A 24,483-nucleotide genomic window follows, 5' to 3' on the forward strand; every position below is an offset into this window, starting at 1 on the left:
CCTCTGACACGTAGAAAACTCATAATGCCTGCCAACCTCAGCAAGAAGTCTCACAACACCGGGTTAAAGTCATAGAATCATAGAAACCCTACAGTGCAGAAGGAGGCCATTCGGCCCATCGAGTCTGCACCGACTACAATCCCACCCAGGCCCTACCCCCACATATTTACCCGCTAATCCCTCTAACCTACGCATCTCAGGACTCTAAGGGGCAATTTTTAACCTGGCCAATCAACCTAACCCGCACATCTTTGGACTGTGGGAGGAAACCGGAGCACCCGGAGGAAACCCACGCAAACACGAGGAGAATGTGCAAACTCCACACAGACAGTGACCCGAGCCGGGAATCGAACCCAGGACCCTGGAGCTGTGAAGCAGCAGTGCTAACCACTGTGCTACCGTGGATTATTTGGAATGACGAGCTTTTGGAGTGCTGCTCCTTCATCAGGTGAGTGAGACTTCTTACTGTGCCCACCCCAGTCCAACACAGGCATCTCCACATCATAGACCTCAGGAATATGCATTGAGGGGGTTCCTGCACCTCAGTGAAGTGACTTCAAGGTCAGCGCTCATCTTCAAAGTCTTCAGCAGTCTTGTTCCCCCTCATCAATGGCAAGTTCTCCAGTCAAACCTCCCTGCCCAGTGAGCACGCACTCCCCATCCCAACTCCTGCAACAACAGAGTACCCCTTGTTCTCTGCAACCTCCGTTCCATCACTGGAGGCTGATCACTTGCGCTGTCTGATTCACTTCCCTCTACCTTGAGAAGGTTCTTTAAAAAATACCTTCAATCATCCCTCCCATAATGTGCCCCTTCTCTTTTCCTGCCTGATGCGCACACTTTGCCACCCATCGATAAGCACTTTGTGAATTTTTCCTTATTCATTCGTGGGACATGGGCGTCGCTGGCTGGTCAGCATTTATTCCCCATTCTTAGTTGCCCTTCTCCCAGGGCAGTTGAAAGTCAACCACGTTGCTGTGGCTCTGGAGTCACATGTAGGCCAGACCAGGTAAGGATGGCAGATTCCCTTCCCTAAAAGACATTAATGACCCAGATCGGTTTTTCCGACAATCGACAGTGGTTTCATGGTCATCAGTAGGTTCTTAATTCGAGATATTTTTTATTGAATTCGAATTCCACCATCCACTGTCGCGGAATTCGAACCCAGGTCCCCAGAACATTAGCTGAGTTTCTGGATTAATACTCTAACGATAATACCATTAGGCCATCACCTCCCCTGAATAGGAACTAGATCTTAGAACTTAGACCCAGATCATAGAATCCCTAGAGTGTAGAAGGAGGCCATTTGGCCCATTGAGTCTGCACCGATGACAATCCCACCCAGGCCCTATCCCCGTAACCCCACCTATTTACCCTGCCACTGAGGGGCAATGTAGGATGGCCAATCAACCTAACCTGTACACCTTTGGAGTGTGGGAGGAAACCGGAGCACCCGGAGGAAACCCACGCAGACACGGGGAGAATGTGCAGACTCCACACAGACAGTGACCCAAGGCCGGAATTGAACCCGGGCCCCTGGCGCTGCGAGACAGCAGTGCTAACCACTGTGCCACCGTGCCGCCCCTATGGTAGCATAGTCATTACGCTACTGGACTAATAATCCAGAAGCTGGACTGTAGATCAGGAGACATGAGTTCAAATCCCATTACTGTTGGGAAACCAGCTAATTAAGTAAATGTGCCATTAAAAGCCAGTGTCAGTGATGGCTTCCTATCCGCAAGCATAGCAGCGGCTCAAGAGGTCAGCTCACAACTACCTTCTCAGGGCAATTGGGGATGGGTAATAAAGGCTGGTCTAGCCACCGACGCCCGCGTCCTGAGAATGACGATTCACTCTACAAAAAAAAGTTTCTTCCAACTCTTTCAATCTTTTCTGTTTGAAAGTGCGGATCCATTTTCCTTTTATTCTTTCTGATCGAACGCTTCTGAATAACAGCCTGAATAAAAAAATGTTCTCCAAACCTCCCATACAATCAAACAGTGCAGAGAGAGAGGCTATTCAGCCCATCGTAACTCAAAGAACAAAGATCAGTACAGCACAGGAACAGGCCCTTCGGCCCTCCAAGTGTACGCCGATCATGATGCCTGCCTAAACTAAAACCGTGTGCACTTACGGAGTGCGTATCCATCCATTCCCATCCTATTCATGTATTCGTCTAGTTGCCCCTTAAATGCTGCTATCGTACCTGCTCCCACCCCCTCCCCGGGCAGCGCGTTCCAGACATTCACCACCCTCTGTGTAAAAGACTTGTCTTGCACATCAGGTGGGTGAGTGGAATCAGCTGCCGTCAGTGGTGGTGGAGTCAAGCTCATTAGGGACTTTTAAGAGACTCCTGGATGAGTACATGGGGCTTAATAGGATGGAGGGTTATAGTTAGGCCTAGAAGGTAGGGATATGTTCGGCACAACTTGTGGGGCCGAAGGGCCTGTTTGTGCTGTAGTTTTTCTTCTTCTTTCTATCTCCTCTAAACTTTTCCCCACCCACCTTAAACCTATGTCCCCTAGTACTTGACTTTTCTATCCTGGGAAAGAGTATCTGACGATCCACTCTGTCCATGCCCCTCATAATCTTGTAGAACTCTATCAGGTCACCCCTCAACCTCCGTCGTTCCAGTGAGAATAAACAGAGTTTCTCCAGCCTCTCCTTATAACTAATACCTTCCAGACCAGGCAGCATATTGGTAAACCTCTTCTGTACCCTCTCCAAAGAATCCACATCCTTCTGGCAGCTGTTTGAAACCCACTCCCACTTTTCTTCTCCCATTACGCTGGAAATTATTCATGTATAAATCCGATCCACTTTTGAGGGAAATAACTTGTTTGTAGAGCAAGGGCTGGGGCGGACTGGAGTAACTTGGGCAGATGCAGTATAATTTGGATAAATGTGAGGCTATTCACTTTGGAAGCCAACACAAGAAGGCAGATCACTACCTGAATGGCTGTAAATTGGGAGAGGGGAGTGTGCAGCGGGACCTGGGTGTCCTTGTGCACCAGTCGCTGAAGGTAAGCATGCAGGTGCAGCAGGCGGTAAAGAAGGCAGATGGCATGTTGGCCTTCACTGAGAGAGGTTTTGAGTACAGGAGCAGGGATGTGTTGTTGCAATTACAGTAAGAAGTCTCACAATACCTGGTTAAAGTCCAACAGGTTTATTTGGCAGCACAAGCTTTCGGAGCACTGCCCCTTCAGCTAGTGCTGCCAAATAAACCTGTTGGACTTTAACCTGGTGTTGTGAGACTTCTTACTGTGCCCACCCCAGTCCAACGCCGGCATCTCCACATCATTGTTGCAACTATACAGGGCCTTGGTGAGGCTACACCTAGAATATTGTGTGCAGTTTTGATCTCCTTTTCTGAGGAAGGATGTTCTTGCTCTCGAGGGACTGCAGCAAAGGTTTACCAGGCTGATTCCGGGGATGGCGGGACTGATATATGAGGAGAGATTCACTAGCTTAGGATTGTTTTCGCTGGAGTTCAGACGCATGAGGGTGGATCTCATAAAGCCTTATAAAATTCTAACAGGACATGGCAGGGTAGATGTCGGGAGGATATTCCCGATGGTGGGGGAGTCCAGAACCAGGGGTCACGGCCTGAGGATTCAGGGTAGACCATTTAGGACGGAGATGAAGAGATATTTCTTCGCCCAAAGAGTGGTGAGCCTGTTGAATTCATTACCACAGGAAGTAGTTGCATGCGTTCAAGATGAGGCTGGTTATAGCACTTGGGGCGAATGGGATCAAAGGTTATGGGGAGAAAGCAGGATTAGGCTATTGAGTTGGATGATCAGCCATGATCGTGATGGATGGCGGAGCAGGCTCGAAGGGCCAGATGGCCTCCTCCTGCTCCTATCTTCTGTGTTTCTATGTCAACTAACACCCAACCAATCAGCAACCCAAAGTATAAAGACAAACCTCTTACAACTCCATCCTTTTCTACTCTGATCATATCCTGTCTCAGTCCCTCAATCCGGCCTCTCAATGATACACCTTCCCCACTCCAGGGACATCGATGCCTGTCTTGTGGCTGAGATTATTTTAGTCACTGACCTTGTGTTGTTGGAAAGAATCTCTGTCCCTTTGGTCCAGTAGATGTTTGGTTTGGGGGCTGCGCGGGGTCTGCACTCGATCAGGACCTCCCCTCCCCGGGCTGCGGGGATTAACCGCTTCACCGGCTTCGACTGAAAATCCGGAGCAAAGGCTGGGAATGAAAGAGCGAAGATCACTGGATGAATGATTCAAAACTAATCCAAACCAGGAGGAGTGATGGACACTCACTCCCGCACTCTGCTGGACACTCACTCCCGCACTCTGCTGGACACTCACTTCCGCTGGACACTCACACCCGCACTCTGCTGGACACTCACACCCGCACTCTGCTGGACACTCACTTCTGCACTCCACTGGACACCCACTCCCACACTCTGCTGGACACTCACTCCCGCACTCTGCTGGACACTCACTCCTGCACTCTGCTGGACACTCACTTCCACACTCTGCTGGACACTCACTCCCGCACTCTGCTGAACACTCACTCCCACACTCCGCTGGACACTCACTCCTGCACTCTGCTGGACACTCACTTCCGCTGGTCACTCACTCCCACACTCCACTGGACACTCACTCCCACACTGTTGTACACTCACTCCCACACTCTGCTGGACACTCACTCCTGCACTCCACTGGACACTCACTCCCGCTGGACACTCACTCCCGCTGGACACTCACTCCCGCTGGACACTCACTCCTGCACTCCGCTGGACACTTACTCCTGCACTCCACTGGACACTCACTCCCACTGGACACTCACCCCCGCACTCCACTGGACACTCACTCCCACTGGACACTCATTCCCGCACTCTGCTGGACACTCACTCCCACTGGACACACTCCCGCACTCCACTGGACACTCACTCCCACTGGACACTCACTCCCGCACTCTGCTGGACACTCACTCCCGCACTCCACTGGACACTCACTCCCGCACTCTGCTGGACACTCACTCCCACACTCTGCTGTACACTCACTCCCACACTCCGCTGGGCACTCACTCCCGCTGGACACTCACTCCCGCACTCCACTGGACACTCACTCCCGCACTCCGCTGGACACTCACTCCCCCACTCTGCTGGACACTCACTCCTGCACTCCGCTGGACACTCAGTCCCACACTCCACTGGACACTCACTCCCGCACTCTGCTGGACACTCAGTCCCACACTCCACTGGACACTCATTCCCGCACACCACTGGACACTGACTCCCGCACTCTGCTGGAACTCACTCCCGCACTCCGCTGGACACTCACCTTCGCACTCCACTGGACACTCACTCCCGCACTCCACTGGACACTCACTCCCGCGCTTCACTGGACACTCACTCCCGCACTCCACTGGACACTCACTCCCGCACTCCACTGGACACTCACTCCCGCACTCCACTGGACACTCACTCCCGCGCTTCACTGGACACTCACTCCTGCACTCCACTGGACACTCACTCCCGCACTTCACTGGACACTCACCCCCGCGCTTCACTGGACACTCACCCCCGCACTCTGTGTGCGTGTATGTGAGTGTATGTGTTGTGTGTGTGTCTGTGGAGGTGGTGGGTGGGGGATGGTGGATGGGGGCGCGGTTAAGTTTGCTAGATTGCGAATGACTGTGTTTGAGGGTTTATTTGAGGTTGGAATTCTGCTGAGAGATGTGTGTCCACTCCCTGCCCATGGAGCCTGTGTTCAATGTTGACTTTAATGGACCCCATACAAAGATCTGCACCAATATCCAACTAACCTTGAACTTTCAACTCTGCATTGGCATAAATGGTTCCGTGTTTGTTCTCAGCAATGCACTGGTACATTCCGGAATCATCCTTAACGAGTTTTGAAATTTTCAACGCGCAGTTGCTGACTTCAGTGCGGCTCTGCGGAAAGAAGCAAAGTCAATGCCTGGGAGAGAACTGACTAATGGAACTGGAAATGAATTCAATTCTGAAGTAGCATTGCCGCCTTTGGCTCAATGAGACCACTAAAAGTGACCTAATTCGCCTCCAACTCAGATGCTGAGAGTTTAGCCAAACTTCCCAGTTCTGATGGTCACCTGGGGAACTCCTAGTGTTGGGGCCTATTGATAGAAGCTGGAATACGTAGTTTTTGGGTGTACAATGGGAGTAGAACATATTAATTTGGCAATTTGATGGCCCACATCCAGTTTTTTAAAAATTCATTCATGGGACATGGGTGTCGCTGGCTGGCCAGCATTTATTGCCCATCCCTAGTCGCCTGAGGGCAGTTGAGAATCAACCACGTTGCTGCTGTGGCACTGGAGTCATGGGGTTTATGGGGAGGCAATGGTGTAGTGGTATTGTCACTGGGCTAGTAATCCAGAGACACAGTGTAATGCTCCGGGGACCCGGGTTTCAATCCCACCACAGCAGATGGTGAAATCTGAATTCAATAAAAATCTGGAATTAAGAATCTACTGATGACCATGAAACCATTGTCGATTGTCATAAAAACCCATCTGGTTCACTAATGTCCTTTACGGAAGGAAATCTGCCATCCTTACCCTGTCTGGCCTACTACATGTGACTCCAGATCCACCAGTAATGTGGTTGACCCCAATATGCCCCTGAAATGGCCTAGCAAACCTCTCAGCTGAAGGGCAATTAGGGATGGACAATAAATGTTGGCCCAACCAGCAACCAAAGCATGAATAAAAAAATTGTTCAGGTACCACAGCTAAATGAAAAGGCATGCCAAAAATCAGCAAGACACCCCTGAATATATAAAATAATCCACATTATTCAAAAATAGTGATCAAGTAATCTGTGGAAGGTAGCAATGTACAGGTCAGGAAGACATTGTTCAATTGTTCTATATTGTTCTGCCCAAAAGTTTGGAAATACTATATTCTATTGTGTCTCCTATTCTTCTTAACCCCTTCGAATCACACAGCACAGAAGGAGGCCATTTTTCCCATCCTTTGAAAGAGTTATCTGATTATCCCACTCCTCCTCCAACACCATTCCTCCTCCTCAGCCTTGCAAATATTTCTGATGATGCTTACTGAAATGTGGGATGGACAGGATTGTTTGACGAATTTGGATTTTACTGTGATGCCTACACTGGTCGAATAGCAGACCAGCCACTATGGTAGAGGCTCAAATGCAAGGAAGGGCCACCGAGTGACCAGCTGGTGAGTCTTTGTGCCTATGTCAATTTGGACAGGTAAAGAACAAAGAACAAAGAACAATACAGCACAGGAACAGGCCCTTCGGCCCTCCGAGCCCGCGCCGCTCCCCGGTCCAGGATTGAATCCTGAATCCAGGATCCCCGCCCAATTTTCCAGCCTATCTACATACCAATATCCTATCCACCGAGCTGTCCCTCACAGCTACGATGCTTTGTTCATTACAACCTATTAACTCACCCCCACCCCCCTATTCCAGACCATGTGATCCCCAGGGAGAGGCGAAAACCCAGAGTGAAAAACCCCAGGGCCAATATGGGGAAAAAAAAAATCTGGGAAATTCCTCTCCGACCCCCTGAGGCGATCGAAACGAGTCCAGGAGATCACAATGGCCCTGATCGGAAAATGCTTCCCAACCCTAGTCATTTCCACTTCCATGAACACCATATGAATTCCCTGCCCCCGAGACAGGTTCCCAACTATCCGCAGTCTCGCTCTGTACTGGCACCAGCAAGATGATCATAGAATGAAGCCTTGAAACGAGAAACAAGGAACAATTAGCCCGCGCCGCTCCCTGGTCCAAACTAGACCACTCTTTTGTATCCCTCCATTCCCACTCCGGTCATATAGCTGTCTAGATAAGTCTTAAACGTTCCCAGTGTGTCCGCCTCTACCACCTTGCCCGGCAACACATTCCAGGCCCCCACGACCCTCTGTGTGAAATATGTCCTTCTGATATCTGTGTTAAACCTCCCCCCCTTCAAAGAACAAAAAACAAAGAACAGTACAGCACAGGAAACAGGCCTTCGGCCCTCCAAGCCTGTGCCGCTCCTTGGTCCAACTAGACCAATCGTTTGTATCCCTCCATTCCCAGGCTGCTCATGTGACTATCCAGGTAAGTCTTAAACGATGTCAGCGTGCCTGCCTCCACCACCCTACTTGGCAGCGCATTCCAGGCCCCCACCACCCTCTGTGTAAACAACGTCCCTCTGATGTCTGAGTTATACTTCGCCCCTCTCAGCTTGAGCCCGTGACCCCTCGTGATCGTCACTTCCGACCTGGGAAAATGCTTCCCACTGTTCACCCTATCTATACCCTTCATAATCTTGTATACCTCTATTAGATCTCCCCTCATTCTCCGTCTTTCCAAGGAGAACAACCCCAGTCTACCCAATCTCTCCTCATAGCTAAGACCCTCCATACCAGGCAACATCCTGGTAAACCTTCTCTGCACTCTCTCCAATGCCTCCACGTCCTTCTGGTAGTGCGGCGACCAGAACTGAAGGCAAGCATACCATATGCCTTCTTCACCACCTTCTCCACCTGTGTTGCCACCTTCAAGGATTTGTGGACTTGCACACCTAGGTCCCTCTGTGTTTCTATACTCCTGATGACTCTGCCATTTATTGCATAACTCCTCCCTACATTATTTCTTCCAAAATGCATCACTTCGCATTTATCCGGATAAAATTCCATCTGCCACCTCTCCGCCCAATTTTCCAGCCTATCTATATCCTGCTGTATTGCCCGACAATGCTCTTCGCTATCCGCAATTCCAGCCATCTTTGTGTCATCCGCAAACTTGCTGATTACACCAGTTACACCTTCTTCCAAATCATTTATATATATCACAAATAGCAGAGGTCCCAGTACAGAGCCCTGCGGAACACCACTGGTCACAGACCTCCAGCCGGAAAAAGACCCTTCGACCACTACCCTCTGTCTCCTATGGCCAAGCCAGTTCTCCACCCATCGAGCCACTTCTCCTTGTATCCCATGAGCCTTAACCTTCTTAACCAACCTGCCATGTGGGACTTTGTCAAATGCCTTACTGAAATCCATATAGATGACATCCACGGCCCTTCCTTCATCAACCGTTTTTGTCACTTCCTCAAAAAACTCCACCAAATTTGTAAGGCACGACCTCCCTCTTACAAAACCATGCTGTCTGTCACTAATGAGATTGTTCCGTTCTAAATGCACATACATCCTGTCTCTAAGAATCCTCTCCAACAACTTCCCTACCACGGACGTCAAGCTCACCGGCCTATAATTTCCTGGGTTATCCCTGCTACCCTTCTTAAACAACGGGACCACATTCGCTATCCTCCAATCCTCAGGGACCTCACCCGTGTCCAAAGAAGCGACAAAGATTTCCGTCAGAGGCCCAGCAATTTCCTCTCTCGTCTCCCTGAGCAGTCGAGGATAGATGCCATCAGGCCCTGGGGCTTTGTCAGTTTTAATGTTCCCTAAAAAACCTAACACTTCCTCTCTCGTAATGGAGATTTTCTCTAACGGGTCAACACCTCCCTCCGAGACACTCCCGGTTAACACGCCCCTCTCCTTCGTGAATACCGATGCAAAGTATTCATTTAGGATCTCCCCTATTCCCTTGGGTTCTAAGCATAATTCCCCTCCTTTGTCCCTGAGAGGTCCGATTTTCTCCCTGACAACTCTTTTGTTCCTAACGTATGAATAGAATGCCTTAGGATTCTCCTTAATCCTGCCTGCCAAGAACATCTCGTGCCCTCTTTTTGCCCTTCTAACTCCCCGTTTGAGATCTTTCCTACTCTCTCTGTATTCCTCCAGAGCTCCATCTGTTTTCAGTTGCCTGGACTTAACGTACGCCTCCCTTTTCATTTTAATCAGATCCTCAATTTCCCTGGTTATCCACGGCTCTCGAATCCTACCTTTCCTATCTTTCCTTTTTACAGGCACATGCCTATCCTGCAGCCTTATCAATAGTTCCTTAAAAGACTCCCACATGCCAGACGCGGATTTACCCTCGAACATCCTCTCCCAATCAACATCCACCAATTCCTGCCTAATCCGGCTATAGTCAGCCTTCCCCCAATTTAGCACCCTGCCCGTAGGACAGCACTCATCCTTGTCCATTACTATCCTAAAGTTAACAGAGTTGTGGTCACTATTTGCCACATGTTCCCCTACCGAAACTTTGACGACCTGACCGGGCTCATTTCCCAGAACTAGGTCCAGTATAGCCCCCTCTCTAGTCGGGCTATCTACATACTGTTCCAAAGAACCTTCCAGTACGCATTTTACAAATTCCTCCCCGTCCGGTCCCCCAGCTCTAAGCACTTTCCAGTCTGTACCAGGGAAATTAAAGTTCCCCACTACAACAACCCTATGTTTTCTGCACCTATCCAGAATCTCCTGACATATCCTTTCCTCCACTTCCCGTGGGCTGTTGGGTGGTCTGTAGTACACCCCCAGCATAGTGACTGCACCCTTCCTGTTTCTGAGTTCCACCCACAGCGACTCAGTACATGACCCCTCTAAGTTGTCTACCCTCTGCACCGCGGTAATATGCTCCTTAACTAATATCGCTACTCCCCCACCTTTTTTAGCCCCTCCTCTGTCTCGCCTAAAACACTGATACCCCGGAATATTCAGCTGCCAGTCCTGTCCTTCTTTTAACCAAGTTTCCGTCACCGCAACCACATCCAAATTCCGCACAAGCATTAAGGCCCTAAGTTCGTCTGTTTTACCCGTTACACTCCTCGCATTGAAGCAGATGCACTCCAGACCTCCAGGCCCAGTCAGGTCCTCCTCCTCCAGAGTGCTCCTCTTCTTAGCTAGCCTTGCCCTGGCCCCCAGCTCGACCCCAGCCTCAGTATTTACTGACCTCCTGTTTTGTTCCCCACCCCCCTGCCACACTAGTTTAAATCCTGCCGAAACACTCGAGCAAAACTCCCAGCCAGGATATTTGCTCCCTTCCAGTTAAGGTGTAACCCATCCTTTCTGTACAGTTGCCATCCTGACTTGAAGATGTCCCAGTTATCTATGAATTTAAAACCCTCCCTCTTGCACCAGTCCTTTAGCCACGCGTTCAACTGTAGAATCTCCCTGTTCCGAGCCTCACTTGCACTAGGCACCGGGAGCAGTCCAGAGATTGCTACACTGGAGGTCTTACTTTTTAGCCTAGCACCCAACTCCCTGAATTTCTCTCGTATGACCCCCCTGCTCTTCCTACCTACATCATTTCCCCCAATGTGTACAATCACATCCGTTTGACTACCTTCCTTTTTAAATATGCTTCCTACCCTCTCGGAGACATCCAGTACCCCGGCACCAGGGAGGCAGACTACCATCCTGGATTCTCGTTCAGTCCCACAGAAGCGCCTGTCCGTGTCTCTAACTATTGCGTCCCCCACAACTATCGCTCTCCTAAACCCCTTCTTTCCCTTCCGGACCCCTGAGCCTGTCCCCGTGGAGGCGATCTGGTCCTCGTGGCTTACCCCTGGAGGGTCATCCCCTTCCACAGAATCCAAAACAATATACCTATTGTGGAGGGGGACAACCACAGGGGATCCCTCCACAGACTGCTCACTCCCTTCCCTTCTCCCATCTGTTGCCCATCCCTTTCTCTTATGGGAGACTGCCACTGGGGTGCTTTCTGGCACATCACCCTTCTGACTATTACCCCTCCTAACCGTGACCCACGTGTCTTCCTTCCGAGACCCTGGTGTCACTACCTGACTATAACTTTTATCTATGACTCTCTCATTTTCCCTAACTAAACTGAGTTCATCGAGCCTCAGCTCCAGCTCCCTTACACGATCCTTCAGGAGATGCAGTTCCACACATCTGGCACAGATATGGACTTCCGGGAGGCAAGTTGTCTCCAGGAACTCCCACATCCCACACCGAATGCAGTATACTGGCCTCCCACTCATACCAGCCATGTCCTTTTTAGTTTTGGGGATAAAACAAAAAGGGGGTGTAACCGAAGAAAAACAAACAAACAACCTTCCTCGCCGAAGCCCTGTGAGCCAAAGCCCTTTTAGCTCTCACTCTGTCCCCTGCTCACTCCACTGCCTGCTAACGACGCTGCCCGCTCAAAGGTGCGGCCTACTTTTAAACCCTCCAAAATCTTCCCAGGCTGCTGCTGGGCCTATTTCCTGTTTAGAAAAAAAAACCTCCGATTTTTTTCACTAATTGAACTGAAAAATAATTAAATAAATTAATTACTCTACTGCAGCCCGAGCAGCACTCCCACAGTGAGACACCAACTGTCACACTCTACTGCAGCCCGAGCAGCACTCCCTCAGTGGATATGGATATGGTACATGGATAGGAAAAGTTTAGAGGGATAAGGGTCAAACACAGGAAACTGGGACTAGTCCAGTTTGGGAAACCTGGCCGGCATGGACAGGTTGGGCTGAAGGGCCTGTCTCCATGCTATATACAGTGGTTAGCACAGCTGCCTCACAGTGCCAGGGACCCGGGTTTGATTTCCGGCTTGGGTCACTGTCTGTGTGAAGTCTGCACGTTCTCCCTGTGTCTGCGTGGGTTTCCTCTGGTTTCCTTCCACAGTCTGAAAGACGTGCTGGTCAGGTGGATTGGCCGTGCTAAATTCTCCCTCAGTGTACCCGAACAGGTGCCAGAGTGTGGCGACTAGGGGATTTTCACAGTAACTTCATTGCAGTGTTAATGTAAGACTACTTGTGACACGAATAAATAAACTTTATAGACTTGATATATCTCTATGAGTCTATGTTGAAGGCTGGACGATCGGGTGCTAAGGCTCAAGGTGCCCAGGTAATCCAGGTGGCAGCTGCAGAAGGGGGATCCACAATACAAGTCGTGTGCAAAACCAAATTAAGCCTCGACTCTTGTGTTGATTAGTCAGCCACTGCACAAGGTGGCTGTAGCACTCAGCAGTGTTCCTGACTGCGGGAAAGAACGGCCATTCCCCCCCATCCCCACTGGCAGCCCCATCGCACAGTCATTGCTCCATGTCCAGGTGCCCCTCCCCCCCCTTCACCAGGAAAATGCTCCATCCATACAGGATCACTCCTGCCCCTTAATAACGTGGCCCTGACACTCCTGCTGAAGACACACTCAAAGTGCCAGGGAAGTATGGAACGGGTTGCCCCCTCATTATCAGGGTGAGCTCAGTCCATTTATGCACAGCGACTGTGTACAGCATCCCTGGAACACAATGTCCAGCCTCAGAACTCATCACCTGACATAAGAACATAAGCAAGAGGAGAAGGAGTAGGCCATTCTGCCCCTCGACAGACTGCTCCGCCATTCAATAGGCTGACCCACTCTTGGCCTCATCTCCACTTTTCTGCCCATTCTCCGTAACCCTTCAAACTCATCACTGACTAAAAATCTGTCCATTTCTTCCATAAATTTACTCAAGGTCCCAGCATCCACCATGCTCTGGGGTAGTGAATTCCACAGATTTACAAACCTTTGAGAGAAGTAACTTTTCCTCATCTCTGTTTTATATCTGCCAACCCTTATCTTAAAACTATGACCTCTTGTTCTAGATTGCCCCACAAGAGGAAACATCCTCTCCACGTCTACATTGTCAATCCTCCTTATCATCTTGTGTCCCTTGATTAGATCTCCTCTCATTCTTCTAAACTCTAGGGAGTATAGGCCTAAACCGCCCAATCTCTCTTTGTAACACAAATCCCTTGTCTCTGGAATCAATCTAGTGAACCTCCTCTGAACCGCCTCTAATGCAACTACATTCCTCCTCAGGTAAGGAGGTCAAAACTGTATACACTATTCAAAGTGCGGTCTCACTAATGCTTTGTACAATAGTAGCAACATTTCACTACTTTTATATTCTATTTCTTTAGCAAATAAATGCCAAAATTCCATTTGCTTTCCTTATTATCTGCTGTACCTGCACACTCGTTCTCTGCGATTCATGCACAAGGACACCCAGATCCCTCTGCACCAAAGCATCCCGAAGTTTCTCTCCATTTTGATAATAATTTGCCTATCCTCAAACAGCAGAACTACAAAGAAATAAACCCAGTCTCTGGCAGATCCTGGTCTCCAGGCTTCAGAGAGGGGATAAGAGGGACACTGCTCTCTAACTACCCCAAGTAGTATCTAAGCTTGAATATTTTGTGTGAGCCTAGCTTTACCCAGTCTCATAATTTGTTCCCTGTCAATCATCCTAATCAAGCCCTATTCTGCAAAATCCCCAACGGAACACTAAGAACAGCAAAACAGTATTAGTCCAGATTAAAACAAACATTCTAGCAATTATACTGCTGCAGTAACGTTGAGAGAATGCAGTTATAGATCCAGCGGCACCGGATGGAACAAACTGTAAAACAAAATCCTGCAATAGCCTAGTGGTATTATCACTACACTATTAATCCAGTCTGAAAGATGTGCTGGTTAGGTGCATTGGCCATACTAAATTCTCCCTCAACGTCAGAGTGTAGCAACTAGGGGATTTTCACAGTCAATGTAAGCCTATTTGTGACACTAATAAATTAACTTTAAAACAAACTTTAAACAGAAATTCAGCTAATATTCTGGGGACCCGGGTTCGAATCCCGCCATGGCAGGGGGTGGAAATTGAATTCAATAAAAAATACATGGAATTAAGAATCTACTGATAGCCATGAAACCATTGTCGATTGTTGGAAAAACCCATCTGGTTCACTAATGTCCTTGAGGGAAGGAAATCTGCCATCCTTATCCGGTCTGGCCGACATGTGACTCCAGAACAATGTGGTTGACTCTCAACTGCCCTCGGGTTGGGCAATAAATGCTGGCCAACCAGTGACACCCATGTCCCATGAATGAATAAAAATAACTGATTCAAGGCACAGTATCGTCAGAAATGGAAAGGTTCAGCTCCAGTTCCGTTCAAAAAGCTCAATGCTATTTGAGGACGAAGCGGCCCACTTAACCAGCACCCGATCCACTCACTCGCGAGCGGAATACAGAGGTGTGTATCTCTGTATCACCCTCTGATACAGGGTGGGTATCACCCACACGTTCCAGCAAAGCTGCGGTGAGCAGCAACTCCCAGATCCACAACCTCCAACACCAGGGCAATGGTAACAGGTGCATGGGAATGCCTTCACCTCCAGCCGCACACCATCCTGAGCTGGACTTTTATCACCTGACATTCGTTGTTGCTGGGTCCAAACCCTGGAATTGCTACATAACCGCACTGTGGGAGTACCTGCACCATGTAGGCAGTAACAGTTTTATAAGATTTCCCCATCACCTCCTCCTCAGGGTGAGTAATAAATGCCAGCCTTGCCAGCGATGCCCACATCCGGAGAATGGATACATTGAACAAATAGCCACTGGAGAGGCGAGAATCAGAGGAGGGAAATATCTCCACTCAGTACGCTCATAAACCCAAGAGTCAATGAAATAAATATCTCAAAAAGTTGCACAGTCTATAACAAGCTGTAGCCGCAGTTCTACAAACCACATGGGAAAACGTTGCTTTTTAGTTAGTCCGCACCTTAGAATTTAACAGGAGGCCATTTCTTAGCCATCTGCATGTAGGCCGAGGCTTCCCGGCAGCTGCGCATTTCCACCACAGATTGGAGCCGACATCAGCCTCGGTGTCGGTGATAATCTGAAGCCATTGCGGTTGAGCTGGAGTGAAGAATGAGAAGAGGGTCAAAGTGAGAACAGACCAGAGGGCACAATATTAGGTGGAATTGTACGGGACGGACACAGACCATTCAGCATAGCCATGGGCGTTTATACATAGAGGTTTACAGCATGGAAACAGGCCCTTCGGCCCAACTTGTCCATGCTGCCTTTTTTTAAAAATCCCTAAGCTGGTCCCAATTGCCCGCATTTGGCCCATATCCCTCTATACCCATCGTACCCATGTAACTGTCTAAATGCTTTTTAAAAGACAAAATTGTACCCGCCTCTACTACTACCTCTGGCAGTTTGTTCCAGACACTCACCACCCTCTGTGTGAAAAAATTCCCCCTCTGAACCCTTTTGTATCTCTCCCCTCTCACCTTAAACCTATGCCTTCTAGTTTTAGACTCCCCTACCTTTGGGAAAAGATATTGACTATCTCGCTGATCTATGCCCCTCATTATTTTATAGACCTCTATAAGGTCACCCCTCAGCTTCCTACGCTCCAGAGAAAAAAGTCCCAGTCTATCCAGCCTCTCCTTATAACTCAATCCATCAAGTCCCGGTAGCATCCTAGTAAATCTCTTCCGCACTCTTTCTAGTTTAATAATATCCTTTCTATTAAAGGGTGACCAGAACTCTGCACAGTATTCAAAGTGTACAGTACAGTGGCAGAGCAGGCTTATAGAATCCCTACAGTGCAGAAGGAGGCCATTCTGCCCATTGAGTCTGCACCGACCACAATCCCACACAGGCCCTATCCCCATAACCCCATGCATTTATCCTAGCTAGTCTGCCTGACACTAAGGGTCAATTTAGCATGGTCAATCCACCTAACCCGCATATCTTTGGACTGTGGGAGGAAATGGGAGCACCCGGAGAAAACCCACGCAGACACGGGGAGAACGTGCAGATTCCGCACAGACAGTGACCCGAAGCCGGGAATCAAACCCGGGTCCCTGGCGCTGTGAGGCAGCAGTGCCAACCACTGTGCCACCGTGCTACCGCTCGAGAGGGTTTACTGCTGATCCTGTGTCCCTACGCCTCCTCCCACTCCATTTATCCTTCCATCTCACTCTTTCAGTGTATCCTTCCACAAACATTCACTCTGTCCAACATTGAAAACAGTGGCAGCCATGTGTACCATCTACAAGATGCACTCCGGGAACTCACCAAGGTTCCTGAGGGAGCATCTTCCAAACCCACGACCACTACCATGAGCGGCATGGTGGCTCAGTGATTAGCTGCATCAGGTTCGATTCCCGGTTTGGGTCACTGTCTGTGTGGAGTCTGCATGTTCTCCTGTGTCTGCGTGGGTTTTCCTCCGGGTGCTCCGGTTTCCTCCCACAGTCTGAAAGACGTGTTGGTTAGGTGGATTGGCCATGCTAAATTCTCCCTCAGTGTACCCAAACAGGCGTCGGAGTGTGGCGACTAGGGGATTCTCACAGTTACTTCATTGCAGTGTTAATGTAAGCCTACTTGTGACACTAATAAATAAACTTTAAAACTTTAATCTACAAGGGTAGCAGACACGTGGGAACACCACCAGCTGGAAGTTCCCTTCCAAATCGCTCACCATCCTGACTTAGAAATATATCACCGTTCCTTCACACTGTCGCTGAGTCAAAATCCTGGAATTCCCTCCCTAACAGCACTGTGGGTGTACCTACACCTCGGGCATTGCAGCAGTTCAAGAAGGCAGCTCACCAACACTTACTGAAGGGCAACTAGAGATGGGCAATAAATGCTGGTCTAGCCAGCGACTCCCACATCCCATAAATGAATAATAACAAACAAATCCTTCTATTCCCTTCTCCCTTATGTATTAATCTAGCTCCCCTGAAATGTATCTATGTTATTTGCCTCAGCTACTTCATGTGATAGCAAACTTTTGCATTCTCATAGAATTATAGAATCCCTACAGTGCAGAAGGAGGCCATTCGGCCCATCGAGCCTGTATCAACAACCATCCCACCCAAGCCTTATCCCCGTAACCCCACTTATTTATCCTGCTCATTGCCCTGACACTAAGGCGTAATTTAGCATGGCCAATCAATCTAACCTGCATAACTTTGGAGTGTGGGAGGAAACTGGAGCACCCGGAGGAAACCCACGCAGACATGGGGAGAATGTGCAAACTCCACATAGACAGTGACCTGAGGCTGGAATCGAAACCGGGTTCCTGGCGCTGAGAGACAGCAGTGCTAACAGCTGTGTCACCGTGCTGGCTCGCCAGAGAATGAGTGAGAATCAGAGAATGTGGCAGGATTGAAAACCACAAATCAATTTTCCGTACTATCCCAATTCTTGCTGGAGCAATGGGCAGAGTGTCCGTTCCAGTGTGGAACCCTGCAGCTCCACTGGCCAGCTTTCCCTCCCAGGTCTTGTGATTTTCATTGCATAATAAAAGAGTGGGTGGGGTTTGCACTGTCATCTCTTCGGGGCGGGATTTTCCAGCCGTGCTCACCCCCAAGGCTGGAAAATCCCACCTGAGGCCAACGGGCCTTTGCATGGTCCGTGTCCCGCCCACTATGATTCCCGTGGCAGGTGGGGCAGGAAAATTCAGCCCTTAGAGCCAGGAACTGGCTCCACTGAGATCGGGGGGCCATTTTTAAAGGGCGCCCTTGAACAAAACATTAATCCCCCCTCACCCCCACCTCCACCACAGAGTCATCTGTGGGTAGCCTTTTCCCGCCATGCTTCCCCAATCATCACCAACAGTCCCCTCCATTCCCCCCCCCCCACCCCCCCGATCATTGCTGGCATTCGCTCCCCCCACCCTGCCATCAATGCCAACATCGGCCCCTTCCCTCCGATCATCCTGGCATCCTCATTGCTCACATGTCTGCCCCCCCCCCCCCCCCCCGCCTGCCCCACCCATAAAAAAATGAGTCCCCGCACCTCAACCTCCCCCTAGGGCCCCACCCCTGGCACTGTCCCCGTCGCAGGTCGGCATTGCAGGTTGGCAGTGCCCCAAGTCTGCACCAACCACAATCCCACCCAGGTCCTATCCCCGTAACCCCACATATTTATCCTGCTAATCCCTTGACACTAAGGGTCAATTTAGCATGGCCAATCCACCTAACCCGCGCATCTTTGGACTGTGGGAGGAAACCGGAGCACCCGGAGGAAACCCAAGCAGACACAGGGAGAACGTGAAAACTCCACACATTCAGTGACCCAAGCTGGGAATTGAACCTGGGTCCCTGGCACTGTGAGGCAGTAGTGCTAACCACTGTGCCACCGTGCTGCCCACTGGATAATGCACCTGTTGATGGTGTCTGACAGTTAACTGCCAAGCATTGTTTGACATTTAAACCAGGCAGCTTGACTCTGATTGTCAAGGCATTGTCCTGAGGAATGAACCAATGAATGGCTATCACTTATTTTGTTTAGCTGAAACAGGCACAATGTGTGTACCTGTTCTTTCGGTCTGCAAAGAAAAGGGCCATGTGTATCGTTGATTTCCCTTACATTGTAGTATTGTGAATATTCTGATGAGTGCAAGATGAAAAGCTTCAACAGACTTGTCTCTTTTTTCAGTGGCATAGATTGTAGCGATTATTTGAAATTTGACATTCTTGCATTTGTCCTGATGAGTGCAAGATGTAAAACTTTGGTAACACGTCTCTCTTTTCATCAAGAATAGGAGGATGAATAACCAAGTCTCAGGAACATTGTACAACATGGTCAAAACTCATAACACTTGTGTTGAGTTAGCAGTAAACCACAAATGTCAATATTCTTGTATAACTCAATGGCAGAATCAAGATTTCTTCTCTTACCATGAACGATGATTCTTCCCTGTGTTGAATCTTTTCCTCTTGAGTTTCCTGCCTCGCATTCATACACACCTTCATCTTCAAACTGTACATCCGGAATGTGTAGGATGGGCTTGTTTATGGATTGCAGGATCTTGGATGACAGTGAACCATCGAGCTTCCTCCACTTAATGGTGGGCACGGGACTGGAAGATATCAAACACTGCAATTAGCAAAAGAAAGACTTGCATTTACATGGCACCTTTCACAACCTCAGGACATCCCAAAGTGCTTTGCAGCCAATAAATGAGCCCCTGTTAGAAACATAGAAACATAAAAAAACTACAGCACAAACAGGCCCTTCGGCCCCACAAGTTGTGCCGAACATATCCCTACCTTTTAGGCCTACCTATAACCCTCCATCCTATTAAGTCCCATGTACTCATCCAGGAGTCTCTTAAAAGACCCTATTGAGTTTGCCTCCACCACCACTGACGGCAGCCGATTCCACTCGCCCACCACCCTCTGTGTGAAAAACTTCCCCCTAACATTTCCCCTGTACCTACCCCCCAGCACCTTAAACCTGTGTCCTCTCGGAGCAGCCATTTCCACCCTGGGAAAAAGCCTCTGAGAGTCCACCCGATCTATGCCTCTCAACATCTTATATACCTCTATTAGGTCTCCTCTCATCCTACGTCTCTCCAAGGAGAAAAGACCGAGCTCCCTCAGCCTATCCTCATAAGGCATGCCACTCAATCCAGGCAACAATCCTTGTAAATCTCCTCTGCACCCTTTCAATCTTTTCCACATCCTTCCTGTAATGAGGCGACCAGAACTGAGCACAGTACTCCAAGTGGGGTCTGACGAGGGTCTTATATATCTGATTGTCATAGGAAACCAATCTGCGCCTGGCAAGATCCCACAAATAACAGTGCGAGTCTTGACTAATAATATTCCTTAGTGATGTTGGGCGGGGAGGTTTTACAGCCAAGATGCCTCCCTTTTCCAAAGTTGTGCCATGGGATCTTTCATGCCATCCAGGACAAAACAGTCGTCTTGATTGGCACCATATCCACAAACATCCACTCTCTCCACCACCAACGCTCAGTAACAGCAGTGTGTACCATCTACAAGATGCACTGCAGCAATTCACCAAAGATCATAGAATCATAGAATCCTACAGTGCAGAAGAGGCCATTCAGCCTAGTTTATATTTCACTGTTCCCCCATAACAGATTTTTCTTCTGTTGAACACTTGTTTGAAGAGATCCGTCAAAGTAACTTAGGTCATTGCAGTAGTGGAATCAGAAACCAATCATAGAAACATAGAAATTAGAAGCAGGAGTAGGCCATTGGGCCTTCGAGCCTGCTCCACCATTCATTTTGATCATGGCTGATCATTGAATTCAATATCCTGATCCCCCTACACCCATATCCCTTGATCCCTTTAGCCCCAAGAGCTATATCTAATTTCTTCTTCAAATCAGATGTTTTGGCCTCAACTATATTCTGTGGTAGTGAATTCCACACATTCACCACCCTCTGAGTGAAGAAATTTCTCCTCACCTCAGTTCTAAACGGTTTATCCTCATCCTCTGTTATTGTCTATCCATATGGTTAACTCCACGAATACTAATATGGCCTTATAACCAGACATCCAGTCACCCTTATCCTCAAACTATGGCCCCTAGTTCTGGACTCTCCCACCATTGGATCATAATGTATGTGCTGTGACATTCCCGTGAGGGACCTTCACCACTGACCCTGCTATATAATGTCAATGGCAGGTACCCACAGACAGCCAACTACTGTTGTAACCATTGCTGTGATATAGGATTTACATCGGTCAATCTACACACACAGCAAGATCCCACCAAAATCAATTAAATAAACAGCCAGATAATTGGTTCTAATAGCGTTGGTTGATGGCCAGTTGTAAGGCAGACAACTTAGACAGCTATTAGAATGACATCTTTGGGAACACGCCAGGCAGAAGGAGGCCAGATATCCCGGTATATGATGAACACTATGCAAGGGCCTCTTCGGGAAACTTCCTCACAGTGATCCAACAGAACCCCCTTGTTAGAAGTCAAAAAACATCAATGTTTAGAAGAAATCATAGAAACCCTACAGTACAGAAATTGGCCATTCGGCCCAACGAGTCTGCACCGACCACAATCCCACCCAGACCCTACTCCCATATCCCGACATATTTTACCCACTAATCCCTCTAACCTACGCATCTCAGGACACTAAGGGGCAATTTTTTAGCATGGCCAATCAACCTAACCCGCACATCTTTGGACTGTGGGAGGAAACCGGAGCACCCGGAGGAAACCCACGCAGACATGGGGAGAATGTGCAAACTCCACACAGACAGTGACCCAAGCCGGGAATCGAACCCAGGTCCCTGGAGCTGTGAAGCAGCAGTGCTAACCACTGTGCTACCGTGCCGCCTAACTGTGCTACCGTGCCACCTAATTACCCATTAGGCGGCACGGTATCCTTTATTACCTTTATTAATCCTTTATTACCCATATTGTTAGTAAGTGTGGGTCCAATCCAAGGGAAGCACTGCATCCGTTGAGATTGGTATGCCTCACTCTTCAAGGTGTGTCGGCCCCTCACCCCAGGCTAGGGAGGCACCAATTCATGAGCGGGGTGGGGGGGGGGGTAAATCCATTTTTAAAATTTGTTCATAGGATGTGGACATCGCTGATTGGGCCAGCACTTATTGCCCATCTCTGAGGGAATTTAAGGGTCAACCACATTGTTGTGGATCTGGAGTCACATGTAGGCCAGACCAGGCAAAGACAACAGATTTCCCTCCGTAAAGAACAATAGTGAACCAGATGGGTTCTTACGACATTCAAAAATGGTTTCCTTGCCATCATTAGACTTTTCAAATTTCACCATCTGCCACGGTGGGATTCGAGCCCAGGTCCCTGGGTCTCTGGATTACTAGTCCAGCGATAATCTCACTGCGCCACTGCTTCCCAAATGAGCATCCTGTCTTGATCCCTCCCTATTTCCATCTTGACTTGTCCTGCCCTTCATTGTCATGAGAATTCTGATGTTAGGTCTAATTTCTGCTGCATTTCCACTCCAGTCCTTGTAGGGGTGCTGGAGAAGAGGAGGATAATCGTGGGCTGTTTTTCTCTAGTTGCATCAGACTAACAAAAAGTGCAGTGTGATGCTAAACCTACCTTGTTATCTCTTTGCCCAATGAACTGTATCAATTAATCTTTCAAATCAGAACTAATTATTTTGGTAAACAAAGTGGATTTGAATTGCCCCGGGGGTAGAGTCTTGCTTTAACTCTGGCAGAACCCATCTGATTACAGCATCGATAGGGTTGCCAACTCTGCTTGAATGTATTAAAATGAGAACACAAGAAATAGGAGCAGGGATGTGCCATTCGGCCCTATAGCCCTGCTCTCCCATTCAATAAGATCATAGCTGACCTTCATAGAATCATAGAAGCCCTACAGCGCAGAAGGAGGCCATTTGTCCCATCGAGTCTGCACCAACTACAATCCCACCCAGGCCCTATCCCCATAACCTCAATATTTACCCTACTCGTCCCCCTGACACTAGGGTCATTTAGCACAACCGATCAACCTAACCCGCACATCTTTGGACTGCGGGAGGAAACCGGAGCACCTGGAAGAAATTCACGTAGACACGGGGAGAACGGGCAAATTCCTCACAGACAGTGACCTGAGGCTGGAATCGAACCCGGATCCCTGGCGCTATGAGGCAGCAGTGCTGACAACTGTGCCAACGTGTCGCCCATTTTTCGGCCTTTATTTCTCAACTCCAAGCGTGTGCAGTTTTGGTCTCCATACGTAAGGAATGTTCACTGGATTGGTCCCTGTGTTGACGGGGTTGTTCTATGATGAGAGATTGAGTGAAATGGCCCCACAGTCTCTGGAGTTTAGGAGCATGAGAGGCAATTCCATTGATGTATACAAGATTCTGAAGGGGCGTGTCAGGGTAGACACTGAGAGATTGTTTCCTCTGGTTGGGGAATCTAAAACACGGGTGGGGAGCACCGTCTCAGGAAAAAGGGGCGACCATTTAGGTTTGAATGAAGAGAAATTATTTCACTCAAAGGATTGTGAATCTTGGGAATTCTCTATCCCAGAAGCTGCTTCATCATTGAATACACTCAAGGCCGATATAGACAGATATTTGCTCTCTTGGTGAATTAAGGGATATGGGGAGTGGGTGGAAAAATGGAGTTAGAATAGAATCCCTACAGTGCTGAAGGAGGCCATTTGGCCCATTGAGTCTGCACTGACAACAATCCCACCCAGCCCCTATCCCTGTAACCCCATGTATTTACTTTGCTAATCACCCTAAGCTACACATCTTGGGACACTAGGGGCAATTTACCATGGCCAACCCACCTAACCTGCACACCTTTGGACTGTGGGAGAAAATCGGAGCACCTAGATGAAACCCACGCAGACACGGGGAGAATGTACAAACACCACGCAGACAGTGACCCGAGGTTGGAATTGAAACCGGGTCCCTGGCGCTGTGAGGCAGCAGCGCTAACTACTGGGCCACCGTGCCGCACCATTGAAGACCGAAATCAGCCATGATTGTATTGAATAGTGGAGCAGCTCGAAGGGCCATATGGTCTCCTCCTGCTCCTACTTGTTGAGTGATGGGAGAAAGATCTACACTGGAGGAGTAGAGTCTGGGCCCCATAATGATGATGAAATATTTTATCGCTCCTTTGCACAAGAGGCTGACGGGACAATGGCTGAAGTTTTAAAGTGGAGCAAAGATCCAGGGAAGCCTTTCCCACTCGGTCAGCTGAATCCTCTTTCTCCACCATCCTTGGATCTTGGAAGCCAACACAACCGAGGTGTCTAGATCACCAACAACCTATCCTGGTCACCAACCACCACCCACCCCCACCCACCCCCCTACCGATACTATAGTTAAGAAAGCCCACCACGCTTCTACTTTCTCAGAAGGTGGAGGAAATTTGACATGTCCACTACAACGCTCACCAACTTTTACAGATGCACCATAGAAAACATTATTTCTGGTTGTATCACAGCTTGGTATGGGCTCCTGCTCTGCCCAAGACCGCAAGAAACTACA

General features: G+C 48.9%; 1 protein-coding gene across 1 annotated transcript in view; it reads right to left on the minus strand.

Annotated features, from left to right (window-relative positions):
* The window catches only part of cntn2 (contactin 2), a 213,594-nt gene that overhangs the window by 40,580 nt on the left and 148,531 nt on the right, over positions 1–24,483 (minus strand). Inside the window, exons 9-12 of the mRNA XM_078242070.1 lie at positions 19,387–19,568; positions 15,465–15,601; positions 5,804–5,933; positions 4,063–4,213 (exon numbers count right to left, since the gene is read on the minus strand). Coding sequence (XP_078098196.1) covers positions 4,063–4,213; positions 5,804–5,933; positions 15,465–15,601; positions 19,387–19,568 — 600 coding nt within the window. The remainder of the gene's footprint in view (positions 1–4,062; positions 4,214–5,803; positions 5,934–15,464; positions 15,602–19,386; positions 19,569–24,483) is intronic.

The sequence above is a fragment of the Mustelus asterias genome, chromosome 25 (assembly GCF_964213995.1).
Source record: "Mustelus asterias chromosome 25, sMusAst1.hap1.1, whole genome shotgun sequence".
Lineage (NCBI taxonomy): Eukaryota > Metazoa > Chordata > Chondrichthyes > Carcharhiniformes > Triakidae > Mustelus > Mustelus asterias.